The sequence below is a fragment of the Ipomoea triloba genome, chromosome 4, assembly GCF_003576645.1.
Source record: "Ipomoea triloba cultivar NCNSP0323 chromosome 4, ASM357664v1".
Taxonomy (NCBI): domain Eukaryota; kingdom Viridiplantae; phylum Streptophyta; class Magnoliopsida; order Solanales; family Convolvulaceae; genus Ipomoea; species Ipomoea triloba.
The window spans coordinates 35,152,529-35,164,394 of record NC_044919.1 but is presented as its reverse complement, the minus strand read 5'-3'; the positions used below and the strand labels follow the sequence as shown (position 1 = coordinate 35,164,394).

General features: G+C 36.5%; 2 protein-coding genes across 6 annotated transcripts; one reads left to right on the top strand and one right to left on the bottom strand.

Annotated features, from left to right (window-relative positions):
• The first annotated feature begins 2,066 nt into the window (after positions 1 to 2,066).
• On the top strand, positions 2,067 to 5,101 carry LOC116014877 (probable serine/threonine-protein kinase PBL2). The gene is made up of 6 exons (XM_031254837.1): positions 2,067 to 2,241; positions 3,162 to 3,487; positions 3,580 to 3,715; positions 3,837 to 3,973; positions 4,056 to 4,179; positions 4,490 to 5,101. The coding sequence occupies exons 1-6, from the start codon at positions 2,181 to 2,183 to the stop codon at positions 4,873 to 4,875; spliced, it is 1,170 nt and encodes a 389-aa protein (XP_031110697.1). The 5' UTR covers positions 2,067 to 2,180; the 3' UTR covers positions 4,876 to 5,101.
• A 482-nt stretch (positions 5,102 to 5,583) lies between these two features.
• LOC116014876 (CBL-interacting protein kinase 32-like) lies at positions 5,584 to 10,870 on the bottom strand. 5 transcript variants are annotated; one of them, XM_031254833.1, is made up of 15 exons: positions 10,669 to 10,870; positions 9,369 to 9,578; positions 9,156 to 9,218; positions 8,618 to 8,689; positions 8,339 to 8,446; positions 8,125 to 8,205; positions 7,730 to 7,783; positions 7,515 to 7,640; positions 7,344 to 7,433; positions 7,097 to 7,219; positions 6,891 to 6,998; positions 6,513 to 6,626; positions 6,323 to 6,379; positions 6,166 to 6,240; positions 5,584 to 5,945 (listed from the first exon to the last, which is right to left on the bottom strand). In XM_031254833.1, exons 2-15 carry the CDS (start codon positions 9,537 to 9,539, stop codon positions 5,871 to 5,873), a joined length of 1,317 nt encoding a protein of 438 aa, XP_031110693.1. In that variant the 5' UTR covers positions 9,540 to 9,578; positions 10,669 to 10,870; the 3' UTR covers positions 5,584 to 5,870. The 5 variants fall into 5 exon arrangements, with proteins under 5 accessions (XP_031110693.1, XP_031110691.1, XP_031110692.1 ...); XM_031254831.1 differs by lacking the exon at positions 10,669 to 10,870 and adding an exon at positions 10,082 to 10,636; XM_031254832.1 differs by lacking the exon at positions 10,669 to 10,870 and adding an exon at positions 10,180 to 10,636.
• Positions 10,871 to 11,866: the final 996 nt, after the last annotated feature.

Here is an 11,866-nt window from a genome sequence, read left to right as displayed (position 1 = left end):
TTTTTTTTTTTTTTTTTTTGTTTTTTTTTTGTTTTTTTTTCCTACCAAACAAGTAGTTAAGAGAAAAAGTAACGGGAAGAATTTAAAGACCGAGTCAACTATTATAATAAAATAATTTAAGGAAAAAAAATAACATTTTCCCATAAGTAATCATTAAACATTTAAAAATAAAACAAAGCTGCCAAACTATAAAAACAACGTAATTGTTACGGGTAATTATTATGAACTTATCGATTGACACGACTTTTTATTAAACTTTTGTTCTTTTTAAAAAGTCAACAACTCCTTTGTAACGCCATAGCCAAGTCGTTGTCATACGAAGACACTGAATGTGAAATTTTCATAAGAGCAACCCTATTAGGGTTTTTGAGTGATTTTTTGTATAGATAAAAATTTATGTTGATTTTTTGACAAATGTGATGGATTTTTAAGTAATTTCTTTTTCTTGGATGACGTCTCTATCTTGACAAAAACACTATTATTCAAAAAAAAAAATTATTCTCTATGAAACATCTATTTTGTATGAAGATGGTTATTTTTTAAATATTACTGACTTTATTATAATATAATATTTGTCACAGTTATGCCGGTTAATTACAATCTACAAAGACTTTAACATTATTTTCTTAAACTTAAATGCACAAACTTTAAAAGAATTGCTCAAAGTCAACATCTACACCTAGTCACATCACGTAATGTCATGATGTCAATTTTTATAATTTTGTAATTTAATTAATATTTGAAGTAGTTTTTTTTCTTTTTGAAAGAATATTTTAAATAGTTTAACAATCTTTTTAAAATAAATTTTTTTTAGTACTACTGACTCTATTACAATGTAATATTAGCTACTATCCACTAAGAGTCAAACCCACTCCCATTATTCATGTGGGAATGTTAATCGGGACACCGAATGCCACTTAACTACGAGATCTTTGACATTTTAAAATAAATATTCCATTAATGTTAGTGCTTCATACTTCCAAAAATACGCGTTTACGCAATATATAGATTTAAAAACCGGGACGTATAAACTGTAAACCATAACCCCCCATGGCCCCATGTGCGTGTCCAGCACACAACCAAATTCCCAACCATTTTTACTGAGTCAAAATGCCATGACGACGCACAGTTGACCTGTACGATAACGACACTGGAAACTTGACAAAATTTCCGGGATAGGCGGCTGCCATTCCCATCTAAATATTTTCTTTCTTAAATTTATATAATATTCAACTTTTTAACGTGATATTATTTATTTTATTTTCAATTCTTCTCCCAAAAGTGTTGAATCCCAAACTTCAAAATTCCCATGTCTCGACCCGACAAAACTTTTGGGAGGATATAAATCATGTTAACTCAACTCAACTCAACATAGATGTTAGACCTATAAAGATGACAATGCATCCTCATAAAGACAGGCAAATTATACCATCAATCTATATTGTATTGTGCACTGTTAAATGTTCATTTTTTGTGTAATGAAAGTTTATTATTAATGTGTTAAAGGTTCATTTTTATGCGATATATCAAATAATGAATTTTTACGTGACGCTTAGTTGGAAAAGATGAATTAAAGGAAATATAAATAGTAATTTGATTAAAAAATAATAATTTTATAACTAATCTAGTTCAATAATAACTTTATAGATTGTGCCGGAAAAAAAAAACTTTGTAGATGAGACAAAAATTTGTGTGAGGCGAGTTTCAATTGGTGAGAAGTGTCGGATTTTTTATTAATGAGGTCAAAGATCAGACCCATTAATAAAAAATTTGACATATTAATCAAAGATTCGATCTGTCTCACGAATTGAGACCCCTAGTCTCATGTTACCCAATAGATGAATACCTATTTGTTATCATCCCTATTTTCAATTTATGAAGAAAGTTAAACACAACTTACAACTGGACACATTCTTTCAACTGGGACCCAGAGTTTACCATTTCCTTCTTTAAATACAAGACAAGAAGTAGAAGCGTGGGTGTGAACGTATTAAAAGGTTGATGTTAATTTTTTTCTGCACCTTGACTGAAGACCAAACCAAATCTATCTATCTTTCTGCATAAAGAAACAAGAATGGGCTCACAGTTAATCCCATTCTGGGACTTGTCCTCTCATCCTTATTCCTCACTATTTCCTCTTTTTCCTCACCACTTGCGCCTCAGTTTCCAAGTTTTTGGATATGGGTATTTGCCTGGCCAAACCAGCAAAGCTTGCTCATGCTTCTTCTAGCTTATTTGCTGGTATGTGTGAACTCTGAATCTCTTTTCTTTCTGTTTACACATATAAAATTGGTTGTCTTTTGCTTATTGTCTATTTTTTTTCTTCTATATATTGAGTTATTGAATTGAATGCAGTGATGATTGTGTGTGTATATGTATATGAATGATGATCAATTCTGGTTTTGTTGTAGTGGGATTATATTCTCTTGCCTTTGACTAATCTATTGCTCAAACTGGCAGCTTTTGATCTGTTTTGTTAAATGTTCTGTTAGTTAGGACTTTAAATCAGTTATATGTGGATTCAGTTAATTTAATAAATATTACTTGTAATTTTATTAAAATTAAAATTTACTGCATTATTGAAAAATATTAGAAGTATTTCAAAAATATTAATATGTGCCTCAGTGCATTGGTTTATTGGTCTAATGGATGAGAAGTGTCGCTTAAGATTAGACTTGTTTCCTGGGGTAGGATAAGAGTTCGGTTCTTGCCATGAATATTGGGTGTTTGGGTTTGTATTGGAATCCTTGTGTGCAGAAGTGCCCCGTATTGTGTGCATTTTGCTGGTTGCAGCTCTTCCAGTCCACCAATGCTGCTGTTTGGCATTCGGGTTTGAGTTGGGCTCCTTGTGTGCAGAAGTGTTGTTTGGGGGGTCGGGGTTTGATTCTTGCCATGATTACTGGTTTGGGTTTGAGTTGGGCTCCTTGTGCGCAAAAGTGCTGATTAGGGATAAGGGTTCGATTCTTGCCATGAATAATGGGGATTTTAGGTTTGGATTGGGCTCCTTGTGCACATAAGTGTCCTATATTGCGTGCATTGTGCTCCACCAATGCTGCTGTTTCTCTGTGTGTGTGTGTGTTTACTTTTGTTCAATGTATCTTCATCTGTCAGAATCACCTTAAACTATATCAGATACTTATATGTTTCACTTTGCCTTCCAGAGAATAAGGCATCTTCTCCCTCTGAGAAGAAAGGCTCCAATAATTCCAGCCAGCCAACGCCCAATGGCAGTGTGGCCAATACTCTTGCAACTCCCAGTTGCAATCCCCCCGCCTTAAGTAACCTCAAGCCTTTCGCCTTCAATGACCTAAAAGTCGCCACTAGGAATTTCCGGTCTGACAGTCTTCTCGGTGAGGGAGGTTTTGGCTATGTCTTCAAAGGATGGGTAGACGAAAACTCATTCGCTCCCTGCAGACCGGGAACCGGGATGGTAGTGGCTGTAAAGAAACTTAAGCCCGAGAGCTTCCAAGGTCACAGAGAATGGGTTGTATGTGTTCTTTAAGCCCCTATGAACTTTTGTTTAGTACTTAAATTCTTTTAATTTCTCTGTATGGTAATTGAACTTTATTTCTATACTAGTCGGAGGTTAACTACTTAAGCGAGCTCCATCACACGAATCTCGTGAGGTTGATCGGGTATTGCTTGGAATCTGAAAACAGACTTTTGGTTTACGAGTTCATGCCAAAAGGAAGCTTGGAAAACCATCTGTTCCGGAGTGAGTAAATCTGTCGTTCGTTGTATCTATATATCCTCTTTGCAAATTTAAGATGATCTTGTTTCTATAAAACGTTTCTGTTATTGTGCCTTGATATATTATATTCCAATTGTATATGCAGAAGGAGTTCAACTCATGCCTTGGTCTATTAGAATGCGTATTGCTGTTGATGTTGCACGGGGTTTATCCTTCTTGCATGGTCTCAATGCGAATGTGATCTACCGGGACCTTAAGGCTTCCAACATTCTTCTTGATTCGGTATGCCAATGGTTTTCGATGAATAATGACTTTCGTTTTGGTTACCTTTTTAGTTACATGGCTTTTTATCGAACTTCTGCAGGACTTCAACGCGAAACTTTCTGATTTTGGCCTTGCGAGAGATGGTCCTGTTGGAGACAAGTCTCACGTTTCAACTCGGGTAGTAGGAACTCGAGGCTATGCTGCACCAGAATATGTTGCCACAGGTTAATTTCTTCCTCAACTTCTGCTAACTTTCCATGCCAACACCACTTTTTCATACCGCTTGTTCTTTTTGAGCCAAGGGTGTGCACTGGGTAAATCCCAACTTGTAACCCTAGCCAGCAAAGGGCAACTGGACCACAAGGAGGTAAACCTGTCGAACTTGTAACCTTGTGGTTACCAAGTCAACCCAACTGCTGGTTCTTTTTGTATTTGTGCATAATCTTTAACCTAAGAGATATAGGATGGCAAGAAATTTGACCTTTTAGCAAAACTAGACCTCTTCAAAAACCTAAATGAAATGATTTATGACAGGTCACTTGACTCCAAAGAGCGATGTCTACAGCTTCGGGGTAGTCCTGCTAGAGCTGCTATCAGGAAAGCGAGCCCTAGGCGACGAGAGCGTAGGGGGCGCCGAAGAAACCTTAGTCGACTGGGCGAGGCCATCCCTAAACGATAGCCGACGAGTTGTGAGAATCATGGACACCAGGTTAGGTGGTCAGTATTCCAAGAAAGGTGCTCAAGCTGCAGCTGCTCTTGCCTATAAGTGCCTCCACATAGACCCAAAAGCAAGGCCACCCATGGCAGATGTTTTAGCTGCACTTGAAAACCTCCCAGTACCAAAAGATGCATCTAGGGCAACACAAAAGAAATTGGATCACTCTCACAAGACAGTAAGAGCCCCCACAAACTCCAGATAGTATATGTTTCAACTATTTGCATTCCTAGTCCTAGGTAGCAGATAAAAACATAATGTTTTTGTGCTAGTTTTGGTTTTATGTTGGAGTTCTAGTTCTATTATGTATGCATATTTAGTGACTAGATGTAACATGTGAAATGTAAATGCCACTGTAAACTACCAAAAGAACCCTGTATGTATACATTTTTTTATACATTATGAATGAGATATGGTCCAGTTTTTTGTCATATGACCACCAATATTACACTAATACAGTAATATAAGATTAATCTAGATTCAGTTTGAATTGCACTAGCAAAGTTTTACTCGAATCTAGATTCAGTTTGAATTGCACTAGCAAAGTTTTACTCTACTCAAGTGCACTGTTGCAAAAATCGGTCTAGATGCCCCTAGATCGTGGCGATTTCACTCCTAGATGCCCGCCTAGCGCCTAATTAGGCCAACTCGGCGGCCTAACGCCTAACTCGACTGAGTTAACTCGCCCATTTCATTCGAATTAACTGAATTAATCCGATCGGCTCGGCCTTGCTAATTCATACGTGGTGTGTATATATATATATATATATATATATATATATATATATACATCCACACGTACACTGTTTTTTTTTTTTAGTTAGTCGCATAAACACCCGCCTAGGCCGTCTAGGCACTCTTCTACCGCCTGACGAGACACTTTTCCGACCTTACAGTTGCATTAACAATTCGCTGGCCTTAACATCACATGTATAGAATTGCAATTTGCAATCACTGAATCACATTAACAAGCATACACAGTATACAAAATTCACATCAACCACTTCAACAGGAGGACTATAGGAGCCATCTCTGCTTTCCACTGCCTATAATAAAGGAACAACAAAGTGAATTTCCTAATTCTCTCATGGGAGAAAAAGGTCCCATAAAAGACCCAAAAACAAAAAAAAAAAAATAGAACATAAGAGAATGAAGACCAAGGCCTGAAAACAAATGGGTAGCAATCATGGTTGGCAAATTCTATGTTGTTTCTTGCATATCTTCTTCAGTTCTCCAAACTACATCTTCAAGGCAAGTAGAAAGGTTCTTGTAAAACTGCAGGAAAAAAAAAACACCAGATAAAATGAATAATAATGTAAATTTAGGTTTTGATACTGTTAAGAGTCCCACGTTGTAAAATTATAAAGAAATATATGGGTTTATAAGGTCATAAGTTAGACTAGCTAATTGATTGGATTCAGTTTTTTAGTGTGTTTCGGCCAGTTGATTCCATCATGGTTAGTTATAATTGCCGAGCTGATCACAGAACACATACCTTGTGGAATTCCAACGTGTCTCCTTTAGCCTTTCGCACCTCGACCAGGTGAAGAGAGGGGGCAACTTGGAATACCTGAATTGAGAATCATAGTTTAGGGTACAAACTAAATGCCTTATTTTGACATAATTATACAAAAACAGTTGTATTCGCGCACCTCAGTTGAAACATTAAGATTTCCTTTTCTTCCTGCTTTACTGTTTTCCAGCCGCATCTAAAGATAAAACGTAAGATATAGAGTAATTATTATTTTCTTCCATTATCTTAGGATAAAGGTACATTATATTGCACAAGCTATATTCTTTATATCTATAACATCAACCGAAGTGGTCCAAATTGCACATTACCTTGTAGTTCTTCTTCCGAACATCAAAACCAAGGGGCTTTGCAGCTTCTTCGATCTTAGTGATTATCTCATTTGCTGGGCATTTAGAAGTGAACCTCGTTTCCCTCTTGAATCCCTGTGAACAATGGATCACCGATCATGGAGATGCAGGATAAATAAGACTAATTCACTAATTTCCCACATTAACGAAGGATAGCCCCTTATTCCTATCCTAATACTAAGCACAGAAGCTCCCTTAGGCTTGGGTAAGAATAGGATTGAGAAAAACCAGAATAAGTTTCCGTGCTTTTGAGTTTTAGGTTGCATTGTTTTTCAATTACAATTATGGATTTGTCGGTGATACCAAAGTATGAACAAGAAGCATAAGTATAGAAGAAACCTTTTCATCAAAGAGATTTCCAAGATCGAGCCCTTTTGACATAGAAATTAACTCAAATGCATTCATGGCAGTTGGCTGCTCTTCCTTTTTCTCCGTAACATGATGCTCCTGTTACAATTAAAAAAAAATGAATTTCATGATTTATATAAATCCTGTTATTGTTTCAAGTACACTCTGAAAGTAACTTGTATGTAAACAAAACTCACTTTACAATCCTTAAAAACAGCCTCCACATCATCCAGGTTTGTATCTTCTTTCTCATAAAAAACGGGAGGTTTATAGTCTTTTTTAAACCACTCATCTTCCAATATCTCGGGAATGGTAATTCGCTGCACAATAAAAGCAAACACAAGGAGAAATCAAATTTTATGCTAATGTGAATTACGGTTTTTTTTTTGGCCTTGTCTTAGAGGGTTTACTTTCTACTGAAACAACAAAAACAGAAGCACTCACAGTAACGGGGTTTGGGTCCAAAATTCGAGTAATTAACTTCATGGCACTGAAGGAGATCCACGGGGGGCAAGTAAATTCAGCGCAGGATATCTGCATGTCACATAATATAGATTTAGTGAAACCAACAAAAACATATGAAATTTTTAGCGTAAGATTGTGAAAAATGCTCACTTTTTTATATAGGTTCATAAGATTAGGATCATCAAAAGGCAAGTATCCTGCAAGCAATACAAAGAGTATGACTCCACAGGACCACAAGTCCGCAGCCGACCCATCGTAACCTTGATCATCTAAAACCTAAGAGAGGAATTTCATTACTCAAGACTAGGTGCAAAGGATTAAAAAAAAAAAGATGCACTCTTCTTACATCCCGGTGTTGTTTATACCTCAGGAGCAACATAGTTTGGAGTTCCACAGGTGGTGTGAAGTAAGCCGTCATCCTGCCAAAATAACGCAGTAAATCAGATTATTTTTTGCATTTCAACGTTCATATTTTCAGTTAATTGGTTTATTATGGGTGTTATAATCTAAGAATGGGCCAATCTCATATGTCTTTTGAATCTAACCAGTTGACCACTTGAATTATGGACCGAGCAGGCTCTGATACCATGTTATAATCTAAGATTGAGCTAAGGTCACTCAATTGGGCTATAATACACATAGGCCAAACCATACTAAAAGACTGAATCCAACCAACTAGCTAGTTTAACTCATGACCTTATAAACTCATATGTTCTCTCTTATTTTTTCAATGGGGACAGTATAATAATCAAGTAATTACCCTGATTTGCTGGGACAGTGCACTCAATCCAAAATCAGAAACCTTGAGATTCCCAGAAGCATCCAATAGTAAATTCTCTGGCTGCACAAGCAAATGAATGCATAAAGATGTCAATAGTCACGTATTAACCGGTCGAGAGAGCAACAACAATAGGGCGCTTGTCTAGCTAGCTATTTCAATTTTCACGGAATTATGCAAAAGTAACAGTATCAACCTTCAAATCTCTGTGGTAGACTCCCCTGCTATGGCAATAATCAACCGCATTTATAAGTTGCTGGAAATATTTCCTTGCCTCATCCTCCCTCATCCGTCCATGATTTACCTTTGTAGTCAAGAAATTACGTAAAGAGTAAGTCCAATCAGAGATTATATATCGATAAATATATACACCATTATTTTGTGTGTATAGCCAGGAAGAAACTCAGATTCAGAATTTGCCAAGTTTCATCCCGAAAATGCCAGAATCACGGGGAAAAAGGAAGAATATGTATACAATTTTATCAAAAAGCTCTCCACCGGTAACAAATTCCAGAACAATGAATATTTTGGTCTTGCTCGCCATCACCTGAAGGTATATGAAGTAAAGGTGTCAAAACGGTGGAAAAAATGTTGGATGTAAGTTTCATTTTTCCACTGAACGAGTTTGAATCTCTCGGTCAAATAACATATTTCCGGACTAAATTATACGTATTCAACAGATGAACTGAACAGGTCATAAACATATATAATCCAACATAACAGTTTCTAACCCAAATTATGTCAAGATCTGCCCCAATCAAACAGCCTAGAAATCTTATACATTTGAACATTTGAAATCAAGCATAAAATAATATACTAAGTTAGTATTGTATTTGTAACATTCTTAACCAATTGTAATAAGACGGGTTAGGAAAACATAAACAATATAATCACACATGGTGGCTTCACAGCTATGGGAACACATGCTCTGTCAGAAACAGGTGGCTATGGGCTCTGCACACACATGGTTGGGGGGGGGGAGAGAGAGAGAGAGAGAGAGAGAGAGGGGAGACCTCATACAAGCGAACAACATTTGGATGTCTTATTAGCTTCATTGTAGCTATTTCCCGCTTGATCTGTCAAATTAAGCATATAGCACATTTGAAGCATAGAATTACAATCAATAACCGAAATGTGAGAATGTGACATAAATTTTGCAGGCAAATATCGATATAGAGCGTGAGCAATAGATAGTTCTCGACAGCATACAGGGCTCAGAAACTAACCTGTTCCGCCATTTTGTGCTTTAGGACCTTATCTTTGTCAAGAATCTTCAGAGCAACATGTTCTCCAGTCTCGGAATTCCTCGCAAACTTAACTTTGGCAAATGATCCCTCGCCTATTGTCCGCCCGAGTTCATATTTACCAACTTTACGCTTGATTTTCGGTTGATTCATGATCAAGCAACCAGTGAATTCTTCTTAAAATCGCAACTCCTACACCATATTTTTCACACTTTCTGTCAGGTTCCAGCTGATTATACAACAAATTACTAAAAGCTAATAACAAGTTCAACAAAATAGAACATGTTTTGCTTCTGTTAATCATTAGAAAACTATGGTAGTAGGATGAGCATTCCAGCTGGCAATCTTGAAAATCAAAGTAAATTCTTTCTAGAAGTCCTCCACATTCAACATGGGTTTCATCAATTGGAATTAAAAGAGTTGATGCAACTTCCTGGGGATAGTCAAAACCTATAATAAACTACCTAATCTCTATTGATTTGAACTTCACATTGCCCCTACCCATTATTCAACTAAGAGCAGTTGAATAGCAATAACACATTTCACTTTTGTTTATTCCACTAGGGAGAATCAAGATGTCTCAGCCTTCTGATTAATCAATTGCCTCATAATATTTTAGATTGTTTCAAGTGATTAAAAAAAGAGGTTTAGTTTTAAAAACCAAAAACAAAGAATCTCTAGTTAAAATAAGAGACCTTAAGGCTTCAAGTGATTAAAAAACAGAGAATGAGAATCTATTGTAAATGTGGACAATCAGCAGGCAATGATATGGAGAGAGAAAAAGATGTCCTACCAATAGCACTATCATGCAACCCAGCCAAAAAAAAGAGGAAAAATTCAATTTGAGTTCCAAAACCCTTTCACTACCAACAAATTAGTGCAAAAGAAAAAAGGGGGAAAAAAGTGATGTTTAACAAGAAAATGGAGTCCAAGAATAGGCAATGCAGAAATCAAGAAAGGCAACCCAAATCACCAGTGGCAATAAAGTTTGAGTCTTTGAAGGGACCCAAAAGCAAATAGGAGCTTGTGAGGCAAAAGAAAGCAAAACCCAGAAAACCCAATGCTAAAAAAGACAACTTTTTATAGAATTTAGAAACACCCACAAATAAGAATGGAAGAATTGGAAGACACAACTCTCAAGTCTCAAGAGGACCAAAGCCCAGACAATAATGAAGAAAACCCAGACAACCAATTCCAATGGTCATCACAAATTAAACCAAAAAGGTGGGTTGAAAAGACTCAAAAAGTGAAAAAGAGAGAGGGGAGAGAGAGAGAGGTTTACTTGAGTATGGAGAATTGATGGGAGTGTGGCAGATAAGAGCGAAAAGTGGTGGTGCTGCCGTGGTGATGGTGAGCCTATGATAAGCACGGTGTAAACCGGCCTTTCAAAGAGTTGTTGGGGCACTACAAAATTATCCCCAGCCCCAAAGCAGAACAGGACTAATCCGATTAGAACAACCTCCCAATCTGAATCACCATCATCATATCATGTGTATACCCCCTGCACAGATCCACTCCCGCAGACAAAATCTTTTAAAACAAGTGAAAAACATGAAAAAGCAGATTATGTGACAACGTATGTCTCTCCCTGCTCCTAGTCAACACAATTCGTTGTCCTACCCCAAGTTCACAACCATAATATATACTCTTCTGTCTCATTTTAATAGTCTTACTTTCTTTTTTGATCTGTTTTAAAATTATTTTTTTTTCAAAATTGAATATCATCATCATTCTACTTTTCTCAATTTACTCTTTTGAGTTTTTTTTTTTTTTCATTTATTGCTTTTTATTATCAAAAGTGAAAAATATGAAGAACATAAATCATATAATTGAAAAACGCATAACATTTACTTTAATTCCATAAAAAGCGTGTAAAAAGTAAATGTGACAATCAAATCGGAATGGAAAGGAATATTTACGAAGTAACCCAGTCACGTTCAACACGTAATCATAATGTTATAAGTTTAATTGGTAAGGTTTACATAGTATAAATTTTCGGGTAATAATTACAAATTTTATAGTCATTCAATTTTTTTTTAGGGAAAATGATCAAATAGGCACCCGAACATTTCATAATAAGTCAATTAGACCCATGAACTTATAAAACGTGCAATTAAACACTCAAACATGTCAAAATGGTTACCTTCTTCACGGAGATGGCGACCGGCCACGATTCGATCGTCGCCGATCGCCGAAAAGTTTTGACGATGACCGGGAAGTTTCGTAAGTGGCCAAAAAATCTAAATGACCTGTAATAAAGGGTCAATTACCGGTTCGTGGGCTTTATTGGAAAATAAATGAGTGAAAATAGCATATACGTAGTATTGGTTATTAGTAGGTGGCGGTTACAATAATGGCATTTTGTACAATATGGAATTGGGATTGTGGGCCAAAAATATTTGGTAGGAATAGTAGTCCACGTGGGTAGTACGGTGGGGTGGGGTCCAAGTTGTGAGGCAGAGATGCACAGAAAGCCACGT

Bases quoted from the DNA above. Each gene is read 5' to 3' on its own strand.
- LOC116014876 (XM_031254833.1), bottom strand. From the start codon at position 9,539: ATGAATCAACCGAAAATCAAGCGTAAAGTTGGTAAATATGAACTCGGG. The intron at 8,690-9,155 runs GTCTCCCCTCTC...ATATACCTTCAG, and splicing joins ATGTTGTTCGCTTGTATGAG to GTGATGGCGAGCAAGACCAA. The intron at 7,784-8,124 runs GTAATTACTTGA...TTATTTTGGCAG, and splicing joins CACTGTCCCAGCAAATCAGG to GATGACGGCTTACTTCACAC.
- LOC116014877 (XM_031254837.1), top strand. From the start codon at position 2,181: ATGGGTATTTGCCTGGCCAAACCAGCAAAGCTTGCTCATGCTTCTTCT. The intron at 2,242-3,161 runs GTATGTGTGAAC...TTTGCCTTCCAG, and splicing joins TTCTTCTAGCTTATTTGCTG to AGAATAAGGCATCTTCTCCC. The intron at 3,716-3,836 runs GTGAGTAAATCT...TTGTATATGCAG, and splicing joins GGAAAACCATCTGTTCCGGA to AAGGAGTTCAACTCATGCCT.